Source organism: Rhinolophus ferrumequinum, chromosome 11 (assembly GCF_004115265.2).
Source record: "Rhinolophus ferrumequinum isolate MPI-CBG mRhiFer1 chromosome 11, mRhiFer1_v1.p, whole genome shotgun sequence".
In the NCBI taxonomy this organism is placed as follows: domain Eukaryota; kingdom Metazoa; phylum Chordata; class Mammalia; order Chiroptera; family Rhinolophidae; genus Rhinolophus; species Rhinolophus ferrumequinum.
The window spans coordinates 83,248,387-83,267,557 of NC_046294.1; the positions used below are offsets into that span (position 1 = coordinate 83,248,387).

At 52.1% G+C, this 19,171-nt stretch overlaps 1 protein-coding gene across 1 annotated transcript; it reads right to left on the reverse strand.

Annotated features, from left to right (window-relative positions):
* Positions 1–7,379: 7,379 nt before the first annotated feature.
* Positions 7,380–17,784, reverse strand: TMPRSS5 (transmembrane serine protease 5). The gene is made up of 12 exons (XM_033120703.1): positions 17,666–17,784; positions 17,390–17,488; positions 16,792–16,914; positions 15,581–15,716; positions 15,121–15,234; positions 13,155–13,198; positions 12,245–12,407; positions 11,066–11,244; positions 9,385–9,483; positions 8,779–8,921; positions 8,403–8,555; positions 7,380–7,847 (listed from the first exon to the last, which is right to left on the reverse strand). Exons 1-12 carry the CDS (start codon positions 17,781–17,783, stop codon positions 7,839–7,841), a joined length of 1,380 nt encoding a protein of 459 aa, XP_032976594.1. The 5' UTR covers position 17,784; the 3' UTR covers positions 7,380–7,838.
* Positions 17,785–19,171: the final 1,387 nt, after the last annotated feature.

Genomic DNA, 19,171 nt, shown 5'->3' on the forward strand with positions numbered 1-19,171 from the left:
CCCATTTGCTGCTAGCGTAGCCACGGCAGTTATATTAATGGCCAATGGCTCACTGGTTACAGCTGATGGCCAACTAGCCACAGCTGATGGCCACCCAATCACAGTTGATGGCCATTTGCTACCCAAGTGAGCACCTTTCCACGTGAGGGCGAGAGCCTGGAAACTGCACTCCTGTCTCTGTCCCCACACTGACAATAAAACTTACAAGGCAGTGTTTACTCTCTGTCATGCAGGATCTCAGCTCTCACTTCCCGTACAAGAACGCAGGATATGGTGAGGCCAAAAAGGAACATCAACGGGGCCATTCATACCACTATTTCTCGCTGGCGGCCAGGTAGGAGATACAGGAAGTAGGAGCCACGTGATCCGCAATCTGCTGTCCCCTTCTCTACTAGCCCCCTAGTGTAGCCACAGCAGTTATATTAGTGGCTAATGGCTAACCGGTAACAGCTAATGGCCACCCAGCCACAGCGGATGGCCATCTGATTACAACTGATGGTCATCTAATAACCGAGCCAGCACCTTTCCACGTGAGGCCAAGAGCCTGGAAACTGCTCTCTGGAACTCTGTCCCCACACTTTTCTGTTACACAGATGAGGAAACTGACACCCAGAAATGTAAAGTGATGGGCCAGGGTTAGAACCCAGGATTCCATGGAGAGCCTGATCTGACCCCTCTAAGGGCTCCAGTTGACTTACCTTTTTATGTTTGTGTGTACTTGTATGGGAGCACACGCAATTTGGCAAGGTATTGGGGGGTGAGGGGGGCTTAGTCTTTTCTATTAAAACCACCATTCAACCAAGGCTAGAAATGTTGTGAAACAGAAGCAGCATTTGTCTTGGGCTTTTTATCCTGCATAAATAGGTTGGTATGGAAATCACCTGTTGTTTTTTTGTTTTTTGTTTTTCATTTTTTTTTTTTATTGGGAAATATTGCGGAACAGTGTGTTTCTCCAGGGCCCATCAGTTCCAAGTAGTGGTCCTTCAGTCTAGTTGTGGAGGGCGCAGCTCAGCTCCAAGACCAGTCGCCGTTTTCAATCTTAGTTGCAGGGGGTACAGCCCACCATCCCAGGAGGGAATTGAACCAGTAACCTTGTCATTAAGAGCTTGTGCTCTAACCAACTGAGCCACCTGGCTGCCCCTCTGACAGCTCAGTGGCGGCTCGTTGTCTTCAATCTAGTTGTGCAGGACGCAGCTCACTGGCCCATGTGGGAATTAAATAGGCAACCCTGTTGTTCAGAGCTCACACTCTAACCAACTGGGCCACCCGGCCGCCCCTGGAAATCACACTTTTGAGGTTACAATCAATCGAAACATCATTTGCCTCCATTGTTTTCGTTAAAACCTTACGTGCTGGTAGTAGGTGGGAAATGTCTACGTTACCACATCAATTCCTTCCGTAACAAGCTTAATCCAGATCTCTCCAAAATGCCTATGGATTCATATCCCAGCTCCTGTCCCACAGCCGTTCCTTGACCCTACTAATCCATTTTCATAATGAGCTTTGACTCACCTTAGTTTTTATTGAACTCTGTTCTGTGCGGTTGTCCTGGAGAATAATCTTCTGGTACACTAGAGTTTTTCCTCTGTGTTTATCTCAGTTAATTTCCGAGAGGCTACATGATTGGGAATCATAATGAATCACTCTGGGTCTGTTTCCACTGAGCATGAGCCCAGGAATTGCCAGAGGGGCTGGGCTGATGTGGAAATGGAGCTCCCTGAAATGTGGCCAGGGGTGCTTTACAGGACTTTGGAGGAGTGGGGGTACACAGGAGAGAGAGTCTACTTCTGTCCTCTTGCCTCTGTCTCGCTTGATGGGCAGGAGTAAATTTCAACTCCCATGAAGACCAGACAAGAGAAGTGTGCCTGCTCTGGGCCGCCCACTTTAGAGGACCCTACCCTGTAAGACCAAGATCAGGAAGAGGCAGCAGCCAACCTGCCTCGTGTGATCCTGACAGTGAGTCCTTGCTTGCTTCAGCCCAGCCTCAGCCCTGATGTCCTGGCCCGCTTTCACCGGACCATCCCCAACGGGAGAAGTTCACAGCGCTGAGGTTATGTTCCTACTCAGAACCCCTGAACCCCCTTCTAGACCCTGGAATTCAAGAGCTCACAGGCCTCTTTCCCTGGGGCCAGGCCCCACTGCTGGGCACACCCCTAATCTAAGCAGGCTGAGTGTCCACATGGCTGTCCACAGGCTCTGTGTTGCAGGGGACGAATCAAGGGTGGGAAGAAAAGCTAGCCATAAGCTGGCTCAAACCATTCTGCCGCGCTCCTGCACAGAATCCAGGATTCAAACACTCTACATTTGAATCTGGGTTTCCATATCCTTAAGGAGGAGTATTTGTCATGGCAAGAGGAGAGCACATTTTTAATTTAACAATTTGCTAGTTTGATGTGTTGCTTTTAACTATTTAGACATATGTTGTGTGGCCTTTCACCCACAATCCTGTCCCAAGCCCCACAATGTTAAAGGGGGACTGGAGGAAACAGTCTGGAGACAGTGACTTAAGATTCAGAAGCCCTTGTAGGAAATGACCACACACATGTGTGTGCACACACACACACATGAATGTACACACTACTACTACTACTGCTGCTACTGGTATGTATTACTTATATGTGACTATCGTGATTGATTCTTTCTAGCAATTTAGGATCATGCTTGCCAGGGCAAAGTGTTGAGGCGGTGTGTAAGCGTGTGAGTGTGTGTGTGTGTGTGTGTGTGTGTGTGTGTGTGTGTGTGTGTGTGTAGGGGGCAGGATTACTGTAGTCTCCTCAAAGAATGAGGGCATTTTTGGTGAGAAAGAACTGTAGTCCACTGCGTGACAATTTCTCCGACATTGTCCATGAAGGGGGCAGCTAAAGGTGATGGGCCTTCCGTGTGGAAACCGGCCGGAATCCCAGCCAGACCCGCCTCTTCAGGGGAGCACTTCCATACAACCTTACCCCAGACTCCTCACGTTTCTCCTCTTCCCTCAGACCCCGCAAGTTTCCCACAGAAAACACACCCACAGATACAAGGATACATACAAATACACACACACACCACACACACAAATACACAAATACATACGTGTAGACACATGCACAGATACACACTTTCAAGTGCACCTGCAGACATTCACAGACACACACATGCAAACAAGCATGTACACATCTCAGACACGGACACACAGACATGCACACAATGTGGGTCACATCACCGCCCAGAGCCCACCTGCAGTCCCTCAGACTTTCCTCTTTTCTGCAACCTCCCACCACCAGTCTTCACCGATTAGGACTGACTGTCCAAAAAGTGGCCTATCTTTTGGCGGCCTGAGGAACAGTACAGCCTCAGCCAGAAATGGCTCATACAGCCTTGGCATACATGCAGAGTTAACACTGAATCACGTTCCAGGTCACTTTCAGCTGAGAGGTTCCAAGGCCCAGCTCCAGCCCAGGCCGTGATAAAAGTCATTTCTTGATTGTGCCCATTAGCAGGACCATGAGTGACAAACAAGCCCAGCCTGGGGCCCTTTCTTTTGGGAGACCCATTGGCAGCACACTCTGCCAGGCCTCCCACATGCACCCACGTTTAGAGATTCTTGGACCCAAGCTGCCTGCCAAAGGTTTACCCAAGGGGAAGGTGGGAGAGTGGAGGAGATGCTCCGGTCCCCGGTGGTTAGGGACTTGGTCTAAATAACCCGCCCAGCCTCACCTTCAACCCCGCCCCTGAATCCTTGCAGAAAGACTGTCAAGGGTCTGCTTTTCTCCCTGAATCCCAGCATCGCCTCCACCCACTCCAGCCCCTCCTGTCCTGGATCCACTGTACAAATACAGGGCTGCTGCCAAGCTGCGGGAACGGTAAATCTTCCTTACTCTTTTATTCATACCTTCACTTCTGCAGACAGAGCTGAGGAAAAACAAACCCCACAAAATCCCTGTGGGCTCTAGCAGTCTGGCAGTCTCTTCCTTGCTCCTCTCTGATCCCCTCCAGAAGGTAGAGGTCAGGAGAAGAAACCCGCCCAGCTCCATGGGGCAGCAGCCCCCCTTCTCTTCCTCCTGAAGGGGCTCAGTGAGCACCTGTCACATAGTGGGTCCCATACCAGTGTCTGGGGACCAGAAATCAGTGAGACCTGGGGAAAACGGGACATGAATATCCGTGGAGCAGCCCTACATCTGCCTCATCCTCCTGCCTCCTCCAAACTGCAGGAGACCTGGGCCTGGGAAGGCCAAAGCAGTATGTTCAAAACATTAGGAAAAATGAGGTATGCCTGCCCTGGCTCCCATCTGAGGAGCCACCGTGGGAAAGGTGAGGGGCAGCAAGGTCAGCTGCGGGCCCCGCAGGAAAACCGGCTCTCGCTCCAAGGGCCCCAAAGCCAAGGCAGCACTTCTGGAAAACAGTCCAGGCCTCAAGAACTCCCAGAAACCCTCTCGTCCTCCAATTCTGGGTCACCAGGGAAGGCTGCCTTTCAGCCCAGTCAGACGGAAGGAGGACTGAGGAAGGCCAACAGGCACTGGATCTCGCAGAGTTCCTTTAATACAGAAGAGAGGCAATGGGGCTGTGTGACCCACTGTCCCAGTTTGCCCAGGACTGCAGGGTTTCCCGGGACATGGGGTTTCTCTGTTAGCACGAGGACAGTTCTGAGCAAACGAGGAAGGTGGGGTCACCTGAGGGGCTGTGGGAAAGGATCCTCCTTCCCTGAGCCTGGCACCTCCTTCCCTGTCCCCTGGTTAGGGACAGAGGACGGCTCACACCCAAGCTGCCTGTTAAGGTTGTGCTATAGCCGAAACTCTCCTCACTATTCGGCCTCGTGTGTGGGGAAAGGCTGGCAAGCAGAGGGTGTCCTGTGGCCAGCTTAGGAGCTGTCAAGGGAAAATAGGCAGAAGGAAAAATGTCCATGGTCTTCGCAGTAGGAAGGAAATTCCTTCACTGGTTTTAGGAGGCTGGGGCCCATGAGGTCGCACACAGAGCCTGGGGTGTCGGGAAGGAGCCGGGGAGCAGTTGAGAACAGTGCCAGGTCAAGGGTTTGACTTGTCCTTAAACCCTTCACCAGGATACAGACACTGGATAGGAGGACGTGGGTCGGGGTAGGGCAGGGGGGAGCACGGCTTTAGAATCTTTTGCCTGGTGCCTCCGCCTCCCAGGCACCCAGAAGGCAGGCTTGTGAGAGCTGTCCTGGTAGGGCCTGACACGCCAGAGCAAGCTTGCTCCTTTGGATCCGTCGCAGGGAACAGGCTCCCCTCCATGAGTGTGCCAGTTGGAAGTGTGGGCAGATAGCTGACTCCAGAGGCAGTGGCCTGACAAGGCAGATCCCGTGGAGACTACCTCACCCAGATCCCTTACTGGACAGGTGGGACACCAAACTCCAGGGAAGCTGTCACTAGCTCAGGGCCGCACTTTCACAAGTGGTTAGAGCCCCAGATGGGACTCTCCACTATCAGCGGCCTCAGCCTGAGGATGCTTGCAAGAGAGGAAGCTCAGAAACTCAGCCCAGCCCTGTGAAAGCCCCTGCCCTTCTGGAGCCCACCTGCTGTTCTGCGGAGGCACAGCCTCCATTCTGTGTGAGTCCCAGCTTGGTCCACTCCAGCACCAACTCTAGGTGGAAACCTTCCAGCAGATTAATTACCCTGGACAGCTCTGCCCTGGAGTCTCTGAGTCCCGGAGTCTGCAGAGGTGCCTGCCTACTACGCCTGTCCATCTCCTGGCCTTGGAATGTGTAAGAAAGTCCAGCCTCACCGCCAGGAGCAGCCAGCTATTCCCTAGGAACCTTCCTAGAGGCGGGTAGTTAAGGTGCAGTTTACAGAGCTATTAAAATTTAAGTCAGACCGTGAATCTCGGAGTACTGGAAATCTGTAAGAACATTACCTAAGAGTCTCTGGCGGGAGCCACTTAACTCTCCAGGTTTCGGTTACCTCACCTATAAAAAGTATTACTGTAGGCAAGTGACTAAGCCAGGTGGTAAAGTACCTTCCAATCCTATATTTTTGTGCAAAATTGGATCATCTCATTCATCCATGTGCAAAAACAGTGCTGTGGATTTGGAAGAAAAAGACCTAGAGTTCACATCCTGGCTCCAGCACTTAGTGCCTGGCTGGTCTTGGAAAGTCCCTCAATCTTTCTGAACTCGTTTTCTTACCTGTAAAATGGTCACAATAATAATAATACCTTCACTACATAGATGTTATGAGAATTAAATGAGATACCACATGTGAGAAGAGTTGATAAACTCTAAAGTAATACTCAAATGTTACTGATCATAAAGAGTGTGACAAATAAAAACCTCCTTTTGCATATGGTTCACATCAGAAACACAAAAACGATCAGATGATGGGTTTGCGGGTAACTCCTCCCTGCGCAGGGGGATCAGCTGCCCTGAAACTGCCTTGTGACGTGGCCCTTCCCAGAATGGAGTGGTCAGTGCTGCTCTCAGGGTGGAGGCTGGAGGGCTGGCCTCTCCCAGCCCAGGGTGAGGCTGTTTGCCACCTGCCAGGGCCTCGCCCATGCTGCCTGTGCAGTTGGACGGCAGACCCCCAGCAACCTCTTCCCCTGGGAACAAAGCGACAGTAAATTGAGGCCCTTCATTTTTAGTGCACTTTATGCAAAGGGAGCAGACCCTCTAGGAATGAATATTCATTTGTACTGCCCCTTAAAAAAATGCTGAAAAACTCACAAAAAAGCAATAGTTAAATGCTAATTGCATTTCCTTGGGTAAGCAACACAAAAACATCATTGCAGTTTTTAGAAACAAGATGCCAATTGCATTTTAATTGCTAAAAAAGAGAGAGTCGGAGAAAAATTTAACAGAAAAGTGCTAACGTGTTGTAACCGCAAAAAGAAATCTCCCCAAGTCCGAAGGCCGTTTTGAAACAAGAGCTAAGAGCTAAGAAAGAGAGATGGGTGCTGTGCGGAGGGGGCCAGACTGTCCCTCAGAGAGCACTGACTTAAGTGTTTCTCAGACTTGTAGCATCTCAGTGCCTCGATGGGTGGGGGTTTTGTTGTAGATCATAACATGGAAATTTAACACATGTGAAGAACTTAATAAATAAGTACATGCCAAAAGTCTAGAGAGATGAGGAGGAGTCAGTGCCAGAGCTGTAAGAAACATGTATGGGAGGAAAATTGTAATTCTACCCTTAATGTGAGAGAGAGTGTGTGTGTGTAAGAGAGAGAGAGAGAAAGAGAGAGAGGGAGAGAACTGGACCAAGACTTTAATAACAGAACTCCTTGGGCCAGTTCCCAGAATTGTCATTTAAAACCATACCCTATCCCCACACCAACCAGAGAGTTCTTACGGTTCTCCCCACTCCCACCCCTCCCCCAGCAGGGCCAGCCAGAGCTAGGTCAGAAAAGGAAGTAGGTGAGACCGACACAGGAGAGTGGAGAGGATCCTGAGTCCATGGGCTTAACCCCGGCTGGCCCAGCGTTGACGTCATCTTCCCAGGAGCCTCCAGAGCTAAGGGCTCCTCTAGGGAGGCACTGCCCCTCCCACCCCCACCATCATCACCTGCCTGAGAGCACAGGGAGAAGGCAGGTCCAGGGTATCCCTGAGCATCCTCCAAAAAGATGGGCACAGGGGCTGGGGAGGCGAGAAAACAGAAGGACAGTCTCCCAGCAGCTTCCAGCAACCTCTTCTTCTCCACCTCCTCCCCCATATCCATCAGCTCCCGCATGGTTCCAACGCTGCCTTAGCCTCGCTCTTGTCATTGAGGCTCTCTGATGAGATAGAAGGACTGGAAATCAGGGTCTGAGGGGAGAGGCCCTATGGCCCAGAGGCTGGCCCGTGGGTGGTGACTGTCTCTGGTGCAGTGATAGGAAATCCGTGCCTTCTGTATCAGGGTCTGCTGCTTCTCCTCCATTTAGTGGACCTGCCAGAGACCGCAGGAAACATGAGGTCGCTATGCAGTGAGATGGAGGAAACAACAGGACAAGAATTCATGAGTTGCCAAACCCAAATTGCTAAATGCTGAGCTCTCTCCCTAGTGCCCGGAACGTGGGCATTAGTAACTGCCTTAGAAACCAGGGGGAGTGCTGGGCATAAGGAAATGCATGAATAACACAGGGTCACTCAGTCTAAGCCTAGCGCTGTGCAGGCCTTACCTCACTGAATCATCTCAATAGCATGTAAGGGAGCCGTGATGGCTACTAGCAGGCAACGGAGTTTACCAAGTTAGGAACTTGCCAAAGGTCACACAGTAAATGGCAGGTCTGGGCTACAATACAAACTCAGGTCGGCTCTTCCCCAGTCAATGCTTAAATGGATAGAAATCCAATGGCTATGCATCACTTCTGCTTCCTCCCACTCTGGGGATATACCCTAGCCCCGCCCCAGCCCCCAGCAAGGCCCAGGCCTAAGGGGTAAGGGTCAGTTTCCGAAGGACAAGTCCTTTACAAACCTCCTTACCATCCCAGCCCCCACTCACCCCTGCCGTGTTGTGGATCCAGTCCAGGAACTCAGCAACCTTGGCGAAGACGCCGGGGTGACTAGGCTCTGCGCAGCCTCGGCCCCAGCTGACCACCCCCACAAGGCGCCACGTGCCCCCATCCGGGCACACCAGGGGGCCTCCACTATCCCCCTGAGGGATCCAGGCACAGAGATCAGAGAAACAGGCAGTTAGTCCTTCCAGGTAGTGGGGACCCGGATCTTCCTGGAGGGCAGACCCTGCCTTCCAGGCTCCTCCTGGTTCCAGCATAGTTCCCATCTTGCCTCACCCCTCCTAGCGAGGCTGCTCAGACCAGGGGCCAAACCACAGCAGGACCCTTGTCCCCACCCTCCACCACAGCTCCCTCGCTGCCAACCTGGCAGGCGTCGGCCCTCCCGTCCAGGTAGCCGGCACACAGCATGCGGGGCGTGAGGGCTCCGCTGTAGATGCAAGAGCTGTTGCAGAGCTGGGTGCTAAGCAGTGGTACCACCGTGTCCTGTAGCGTGTCTGAGCTGTGGGCTGCGAGAGGCAGACACGGAGATGGAAGGACATAAAGCAGGGCTCAGGAAGGCAGAGCAGCAACGGGGGAGGGAGTTAGAGGCTCCAGAGACAGAGACTCAAAAAGGGGAGCCTAGGGTGGGAGCTGGGCAAGGGGGCAAGGGTCTGTCAGACTTGGGGGCTGGGATGAAGTGCAGGAGTAGAACTTGGCTCATACACCCTAAATACTGAGGACTTGACATTCCTGGGACAAGGGGAACAAAAGTAAAGGGCCTGGGTTTAGGGGAAACTCAGGGGCTATTCTCTCAGAAAGACCTGGACAGGGGAGACTGGGGCCCCTAGGCCTGTCCAAGGATGATGCCAGAGGAAAAGGAGGCTGGCACTGCCATGTGGGCAGGGGAGGTGGAGATACCTCACCTTGGGAAGGATACCTCCCCACATCCCCACACCCCATTTGCACCCAGAGCCCTGGGAGGTGACTCACTGTGGCTGGGGTCGGTGTGGCCCCAGCCAGACACCCAGCACTGCGAACCCCTTGGAAAATCCTGCTCCTCGGCCGGCAAGCACACAGCGCCCACAGTGTCTGGGGAGAGGCATGGTCCTGGGCCCCACTCAGGCTCGGCTTCCGTCCCCCAGCCTGGGTGAAGACCAGGCCTGGCAGATCCCCTTGGCCCCTTTCTCTAACAGTCCTGGTTCTTGGTCTCCACCCGCCAGTCTTCCTGTACGCTGTGCAGGTTGTGCACTGTACCACTCTGGGGGTCTCCACTCACACAGAGGACAATGTGTAAACTGCAATGTGCATGGCACCCTCTAAGTTGGGCAGAGTACATGCTGCACACCCCCCACCTGGAGACTGAGGAAGAATGGAAATTCCTTCTGGGCCTTTGTACTCAACTTCTCCTAATGAGGACTCATTTTGGATTTCCCCCAGGGTGTTTGGTCCCTCTTGGGGCATTGTTTCCAAAAGTGTGTGACAGTCCCACAGGTGGAGCCCACAAGTGTTCTTAGGTAATACACAGACACGCCATTCGCTTGGGGAGAGAGTAGTTCCTTTTCCATTCTCTTTCAGTCCTTCTAACCACATTGAGGAGAAAGACTCCAGCTGGTGCCCCTCTGTACCTCCCTTAATGCCCGTCAACCTCCATTTAACACGGCGAGAGCAGGCCTGGGCACAGCAGTTCTGCAGAGGACAGGACCTGGCTAGCAGCAGAACACTGTTTTGTTTTCACTCTGTGTACTCTTGTGGTTATCTATTTACTATAAGTAATATGGGTTCTCCAGTTAGGTAGTAACTTAAAATTCCCCTTTTAAATATATTTAAGTCAAGTTAGAAATATTAACAATTCAGAGAGTACCCATATATGATAAAAATTTGTGAACAGCACAGAGCAACAACTGTTGTTCAGGAAATCCAAGGCTCCAGGTTGCAGTAGGACGGAGGAGGGCTGCGTACGAGTGTGAATGTGTGGACACGAGTGTGCATGGTGTGAGAGTGAGTACCTGAGAGTGAGTGTACGTGCTTACTTATGTGAGCATTGCATGTGCGTGTGTGAGTTTCTGTGAGGGTGTGCATTTATAGGGGAGCGTGCATGTGTTTGTAAGTGTTGAGGAGTCGCTCTTCCAGGACAGGTGCGATGGAGGCCCTGGCCCTGGAATCAGCACACCAGGCTCAGGAACTGTTTGCCGCATGAACTTAAAAAGAAAGAGTCGCTTCCCTCACTGAATTCGCTGTCGTTATCTGTATATACCTGCCTCATCTACCTGTCAGGATTCAGTCAAAGAATATTTGGAAAAATAAAAGAAATCCTATTAACTCTAACATGCCACGAGGTAGTTGGGACGCGAGACCAGCCTGGGGACCAGCATGAAGGGGCTGTTGGTAGATGGAGTAACTGCGAAGCTCAGCTTGGGACCTCGAGGCAAATCCTGCCTGCAGCCCAGCTGTGAAGAGGGCCAGAGCATTGCCCCAAAAGAGCAAGCAGAAGAGCTGGTGCAACTTCCGGTCCGGCTGAGGCCAACATTCACTACAGTCACCAAATGGACTGACGGCTTTACGGTTTACAGCCCTCGGAGGAATCTCAGACATCAGCTCTCCTCTCGGCCCTCCCAATGCCTGTTCCGCTGGCACCGCAGGCCCACCTTCAGGCTCAGGGCCAGTGCCTCACCTGAGAAGTGGAGTGGTGTCCGGAGCCGCAGGAGGGCGACATCATAGTCGTGATTCTGGGCGCTGTAGAGAGGGTGGGGGATGATCCTCTCCACCACAGCCCCCTGGTGTGGCCTGACCATACTGTGGCTGACCAGCCCCACATGGACCCGCCAGCTCGACAGAGGGGACAGCCTGAAACTGCACACAGGAGCCGTGCTGAGTCCGAGGGAGGAGGGGCAGCAGAGGTTGACGTTAGTGAGGTGGTGGGTGGAGGAAGCTGGCCAGAGAGGCTGTTAGTGGGGGCCCCCATCATAGGCAGCAAGCTCCCAGAACCCAGGCCTGTTAGTATCCCCCTACCACTGGCAAGACACTGGGCATGCCGTAGGTGCTTAATAAATGCTCAAGTAGAGCCGGATAGAGAAGTGAGACACGATGGGTCACCTGCAACCATCCCCTTTCCCTCCTGCAGAGCCTCCCTCCAAATTTTACAATGAACATCGAAGGCTCTTGTGTGATACCATAACTCTGAGTCGAGTCAAAAAAACTTCCATCAGTCCTGTCTCTCCACATACTCTATGTAATCGTGGGGACTCATTTCACCTCTCCCAGCCTCAGTTTCCTCACTGTAACATGAGGGTTGCACTATCTGCCCTGCTTACCACCAAGAGAAGAGGGCCAGAGAGCTAGCTCATTTGCTCATCCTTCATCTTTCGTTGCTCCAACCAGTATTTATTAAACACCTGCTGTATTCCAGGACTGTTCTAGATCATGGGGACAAAGCAGTGGAAAAATGACAAAGGGATTCAGGGGTAAACAAGACTGAGAGTCCCTGCTCCCATAGAGCTTCCAGTCTAAAGGGGAAGAAAGACGTCAAACAAACAATTACATGGAAGTGATTTAATTACAATGGTGATAAGCATTAAGAAGCACAGAGCGCCGAGCGTGTGAAAGCATTTTAAAAACCTAAAAGCTGAACAATATAAAGATCCAGTATTTGTACGATTATTGCTACTCATGAGGAGCTAGCTGTTCTTAGCACTGAACAGGGAGAATTTTATTATACAAACACCACCGTGCCCACTCAGAGCAGACATGGGGAGGCAAACAGTTGGACATGGACATTTCCACAGGAGGTACCAACAGCCAAACAGAACATGTGACTGAGGCACTCTCCGCCCCCGCAGCCCCCGAGACTTGCCTGTGCATGCAGTGCGCAGCGGTCACCACCCAGTGTGGTGCCAGCACAGAGCCCCCGCACGTGTGCCAGGAGCCCAGGGCCACGCTGGCCTGCCAGGGCCAGCGCCCAGGAGCCACGGCCTGCCCGCCGACTATCGGAGAAGCCAGCGGCCTTGCCCCGCACTCTGCAAACAGAGAAGCACCGGTGAGACGGAATGAAAGCGAGGCAGATATCAGTACAGTCCTATCTCTCGGCAAGTGTGGCCCAGTGTGGGTTGCTTTCATTTATTATTCCTGGTCCTAAGGATGGAACACTGAAAAGTAGAAATGTCGGTTACACATCTGCTGGCCCCATCAGGTCATGAGCTCAATAAGAGCAGGGACTATGGTTGTGGTATCTATGGAGCCCCAATACCTAACCACATGCCTGTCCCATAGGAGGGGTCCAAATGTTGGTGTGTGGATGGACATATGGAAGGATCAATGAAGAGATGGATAGATGCATGGGAAGACAGATGAAAGGAACAGCACAGAATACCATTTGACCCGTAGTTCACTATCCCCCTTAATCTTCTGAAATTGCTAACTGGTTAATAACCAGTAATAAATAATTCCACCTTTGGGGCTCTCCAGAAGAAAGGGACAGTTAGTGTCTGAGGGCAAGGCAGGTAGTGTCAGGTGGTAAAGCAAAGAGATCATCTGCCCCAGTGGTTGGTGGGGAACATGACAGAGACTTAAACCGGGCTCTGTTTGGACCGAACTAAGTCTGCAAGAAGGGGCCCAGCAAGCAGACGGGCAGGTGGACAAGGAACCCCACCCCAGGCCCAGCTGAGCCTCTCTATGGGGCTCTTCTATACATAGGGCAGTCGGTGGGGGTGGGGAGAGACTCCTTCCTCACACGGTTGCTTTCCTGGATTCAAGACATGACTCACCAGAGCATTTGAGGGAAACGATTTGCCCAGAACTGCAGTCGACCCTGCAAAACAGAGGTGCCAGCGAGAAGCTGGGCAGGGACCCACTCGAGAATGAGAACACACCCGAGGACATGGAGGAAGGATGGGGTCAGAGGGAGCCTCTCACGCAGTCATAGCCATCTGCTTCCCACTGCCGCCCACGCCCCTGGGTCCCTCCACAGAACAGGTCTCCAGGACAACAGTGTGCTGCCCAACGGCCTAGAAACACCAGCCGACGTCATGGCCCTCATGGGTCAGTTTGGTAGGGGCCAAAGTTATAAATCAAGTATTCATAAATGAGAACACCCCGCTGCTGCCGCTAAGGGTCCCTGAGGAAACGTGTGTTCAGTGGGCCCTTATGATGAGTGAGTGCGTGAGCGGCGTGTGAACAGGACGTTTGCCCACGCTCCCGCCTGTGCTCACTCTAACCTCTCTCCCACGCCCTTTGCCAGGCCCCGCGCAGCCACACCCTTGCTCTCCTCGTTCCCCTTCTCTTCCTTAGCATAAACCTCAGTTCCTTTTGGACCAAAGCCCTCTTCTTTTTCTTCGCTCATCGCTTGCTGCCAATAGCCGGATGCCTGGATCTTTAGTTTCTTCTAGTTTCCCAAATCCACAGCCCTCAGCTCTGCTGGCAGAGTCAGTCCCACCCCTACTTCCCTTTGCCTATTTAGGTCTCTGTGGGGACAGAGCCCCAAAAAGCAGTTTCCAGGCTCTCAGCCTCACATAGAAAGGTGCTGGCTCAGGTAGTAAATGGCCGTTGACTGTGATCAAATGGCCATCAGTTGTGGCTAGTTGGCCGTCAGCTGTAACCAGTGAGCCATTGGGCACTAATATAACTGCCATGGCTAGGCTAGCAGAAAAGGGGGAGCTAGCAAGAACACGGTGGCTGAGCCTGCAAGCGGCACAGTGAGGGTTGAGAATTGTGTTGCTCCTGTTTCCTGTGTCTCCAACCCAGCCGCCAGTGAGAGTATAGTGGTGTGACTCCCCTACCTATGGCTCCGTGGGTGTTCCTTTTTGGCCTCACCATGTCCTGCGTTCTTATGTGGGGAGTGGGACCAGAGACCCCACCTGACACCCCACATGACACTTGGCGTAGTCGGCAGGATGCCCCGCCTGACACCCCGCAGGCCGCCCCGCACGACACATGGCGAAGTCGGCAGGATCCCCTGCACTACAGTCTCTAAGACAGGGAAGCATTGCAAGCTTCCCCTGTTTGTAGCCAGGTTCCTATGGTGGACCATCAGAGGACAGGAGCTAGACAGGAAGGGCTTGAGGGAACGGTTCCGATGGGAAAAGCGGTACAAGGAGAAGAAGGCTTTAGGGTTGTGATGGGAAGCCCAGCCAGCCCACCCAGGAAGCTGCTGGGCAGCTAGAGGAAGCCCAGGCAGAGGCAAAGACTCTCTCAGCTTCTGCCCAGCCCCAGATTTGAGGAAGGGCCCTCTCCATCCCAGAGCCCTCTTCTCTGGAGGGTCTCCAGGTTCCAAGCAGTCCTTAGCCAGAAAAAGTCAACCGCCTCTTTCCAGAGACACCAGAATTATCCAAATAAAATGTGGCAGGGGTGACAGAGCACTTGGTTTGTAGACAAGAGCCTGGTTTCAAGACTCAATTTGGCTGCTTATTAATTTTGTGACCTTGGACAAGGCCCTTTGCCTCATCAAGTCTCAGTTAGCCCACCCGGAAAGTGGGAATAAGAGTCCCGTGTTAAATGCTGTGACAATAAGAGCCCACCCAGCAGTTCTTGCAAGGCTCCAGTAAGGTGACGCATGTAACATTGGACAGGCAGGCTCATGGGACTCAGTTTGAAATTTCTGATTGGAAAATGATCCTCTGTCCTCCTATCTTTGCCACCGATGTCCTCGCCACCAGGCTCCGATGACAGAGAGATTTTTGCTGGGATGCTCACCAGAAAGGAAGGGATCCCACTCAGCCTCCTCAGAAGCCCTACCTGGGCTGCCACGCCTCCTCCAGGAGGCCCCCCAGTCTGGGAGAGTGCTGAGCAAACTCCTGGGATTTGTTGAGCTTGACGTCATACAGGTTCACTCCCTTGTGATGAGTGAGTCTTGGCAGAAGAAGAGAATTCAACAGGAGGAAGTCAGCTTTAAACTGTAGCATGAGAGGTGGTGGTTAATAACTGGAACGTGCATGAAATACTTCACCAAGATAATGACTGAGTAAACCTGTGACAATCACCTCTTCTGGGACTTATGTTTGTTAAAAAGCAGAGATGCCCAAGGGAGAGACACCCAGCTGGGGCACCATTGTGCCCAGAGGCCAGGAGATAACCAAAATGACCTCTTGCCATTCCCTGAGCACTTTGAACGTGACAGAGAGATAGAGATCTCCAACTTCCCTTCCCCTGCCACCAGGCTTCCACGTCCCCAGGCTCCAGGTCTGGTCCCAGTTACCTGAGATGCCCGAGGCTCCGGCAGATCCGTACCCCCAGGGCAGAGCTCCAGCCCTCGTGGCAAACCAGGAGCCAGTCTGGCCGGGCTCTCACCTGCACTTCCAGCAAGAAGTCCTCAGTGTTTATTCTGAAAGATACTGAAACCAGGGCATGAAAGCCACATCCCACCTGAGCTGGACCTGGCCACTGTGGGACCTGAAAGGACCTTAATGATAGCGTGTGGGTAACCCAGCGTCAGGCTCCCTGTTTCTCAGGGCTTCAGGCCGGTTCTGAGGACAAAATAACACTGTCTGTGCAGCATTTCAGCCTTGAGTTTTAACCAAATGCTTTTAAATGTGATCCATCACTCATTGTCATAGCAGCCCTGTGGGGTGAGTATTACCATCCTCCCCGTTCTGCAGAAGAAAAATGAAGGCATGGACGTTAAATGACCTGCCTAAGATCACAGAACGCCCAAATGATGGATCCAGGACTAAGTCCATCTCCTCTGATTTCAAAACTTGTGACAAATACTAGTGATTCCCGTTTGTTGAGTGCCTGTTTTTTTCCAGGCTCTGTGCTAAGCTCTTTTATATATTAGATCGTATTATCCTTACAACTTCATGAGGTAAATATTTTTATCTTCATTTCATAAAGAAGAAACTGGAAGCTCAAAGAAGTAATGTGCCCAAAGTCACACAGCTAGCAAAAGGCAGGCTCCAAGCTAATTCGAACTTCTTTAAGCGATTTTAACCCCAGCCCTGGTAGCATCACACCTTCTGATCCTCCACTCCTACCTGGAGAGGAGAGGACAACTTTGGGGAAAAGGAGGGACAATGTACCGTGATGTTCCTAGCCCTTTAGGTGGACACTGGACGAAGAATGCCGGTCACACACTGTCTTCCCACACACCTGGCTTCTCTTCCTCCTCCACTGCTAGCTCACTCTGTCCCAAGTGGCAAGTTTCCATCCCTCCTTACAGCCTGGGCTCCTGGCCATGCCCCAGCTAGAGATCCAGACTGTCCCCAAGGAGTGTTAAAAGCCCCAAATCAGAGACCAGCTCTGCGAGGCTGGACCTTGTCACCACCCTCACACCAGAGGAGAGGACCCAGAAGGGAGGCAGCAAAGTCATAGCCCTTCATTTTGGTCTTCCCGCTCCCAGCCAGAAGTGGGGTCCAGTGAAGGGGCCCAAGGCTGGGGTGGGAGTCTTGTAGCCTTGGGGGTGTGGCCCACCTGTTCTGGAAAGTGAGGAGAGCGGGGCTTCCCCGCCGTTGGCCTCTGAGCAGCTCCAATTCATGTCCTCATCCTGCAAGCTCCCGGGAATGGTCTGCGAGGCAGCTGGCCACAGACACAGCACTTCAGAGAACAAGGACAAGGAGAAGTTCATGGGCGGGAAACAAAGCGCCGCAGAACAAGACATCTGCGGCAGAGGGAGGCCAAAGCAGCCTTCTCATCAATCCCCCTGCCTTTAGCAGCCCCCCAGCCCCCATCTCACTGAGGAGAAGCACAGTGCTCTCTCTGTGTCTCTGTCCCTATGTCTGTCTCTGTCTCTGACTGGGAAAGATTTCTAGAAAAAGTTCGCCCAGGGCCTCCTTGATTTACCCATTCCAGTACCTGGCACTTCTCACTGTCGGACTAGAATGTCCTTATGTAGAGTGTACATCCCTCCAGCTACAGTTTCATTCTATTTCCCCCTGTCCACTCAGTGTAGATGAGAAAGACACTTGTCCATCTGTCTTTAACCACGGCTCACACCCACTTCTCTCTTCCAACCGCCCCCAGATCTTGTTCTTTGTCCTTCCCCAGACCACTGAAGGCTCCCAGCACTGACCTAGAAGCCATGAGCCAACACTTGCCCCAGCCAGCAGCCCCAGGGCTCCCAGCACCACACAGCCACACCGCCTGGAACACCAACGCCCCGCTGGAGAAACTGTAGGGGACAGTAGAGCAGTGTCTGGGTGTGCTTCTCATGTCTGCCACTCCACCCTGAGGCACCTCCATGGGACCAGGCAGCCAGTGAGCTGCAGCAGGAGTTTGCCCTGCTACACCTGCCCACTTCCCCTGGCTTCATCACTGTCTCATCCCCCTGTGGGTCAGTCTGCCCTACTGGATTGCTGCTGGGCGTCAGGCCTCTGCAGTGGGTCTTCTGGCTCTGCTCTGAAGATCCTGGGTCCTGGGTCCTCTTCTGTACACTGAGCCTCCATGGGGGCTTGGCCATCCATCATCAGGCTCTGGGGAAATAGTTGACAATCACTCAAGATCCAGACACCAAGGAGAGAAGCCACAGCCCACTACAAGCCCTCACTCTCTAACCTCAGCCATGCCCTCACAGCCATTTACAAGCCTTTCTTCATCTCGGAGACTCCCTGTGTGTTCCCATAGATGCCCTCCAGGTCATCTCTGCTCTCCTGAAGCACCTACCCCACCCACCTTACTCTCACACTGCCAGTAAGTGTCAGGGCATAGACTTGAACCCAGATTGGGCTGACTCCAAAGTTCACGCTCCTCACCACCCCCAGACCTTGCCTCCCACAACCATGGAGGGCATCTGCTGAGTCCCTCAGCCTCCCTCCTCAGGCCTCAAGATCCCACCCTTCTTTATTGCCTCCTATCTCAGAAAAAGAAGTGGCCCACCTTAGTGCACCACCTATCCATTCATTCAGTAAACAGTATTTAGCCCAAGAGAACAGACCTTGATGGGGGATACTGTGAGAAGTTCAAAATAAATTAACAGGAACCTCTACCACCATTGCCTCAGAGAATTTGAATTTGAGTTCTGAAGATAAGTCATGTAAACAAAGCAGCACATGTTAAGTGAGAGAACAAAAGTTTAGTTAAACTGCCATTGGCATTCAGAAGAAGGAGAGCTTACTTCTCACTGGGAAGGTCAAAAAAGACCTCCTAGAAGAAGTAGCCACTGAGACAGGCCCTCTTCAATGGCTAGGGTTTGATCTGACATATGTGGGCAGTGGGTATTGCAGGAAAAGAGGATTGAAGAGGCAAAGGTATGGGGGTAATAACAAGTTATGCATTTGCCTGAAGTCCATGTGCCATGAAGAAAAGTAATGGAAACTATGATCTTGGAAAAAACATTAGACTAGCAGTTCAAAGCTAGGTCTACAGCCTACTATGTGAACTTGACAACTCACCATCTCTCCAAACTTCAATTTTATCATTTATAAAACAGAATAACCACTGCTTCCCAATAAGTGGTCTCCCCTGCTTAAGTGTCTTGTCTCCCTCCATTTATTCTTTATGCCAGAGAAATCTTGCTAAAATGCAAACATGAGCAAGTTAGCCTCATCTTTAAAATACCTAATGAATCTTTGTAGCCTTCAGGATAAATCCAAAGATCTTTGGCATGGTTCATAGCATCCTCTATGGTCTCACCCTTCCTCATCTTTCCATCCTTACCTGCTAGCACTCACTTCCTCCACAGCAGGACTCAGGGTCATATTGACACACATGCAAGTTCTCAGCACCTTCACAGCCTCTCATACCACAGAGTATTGCCCCTGTGAGACTGGACCATGTCACCACCCTCACACCACATAGCTGACTCCTATGACCCTAGAATCAGCTTAGATCAAAGATCCAAGATGGCAGAGTTAAT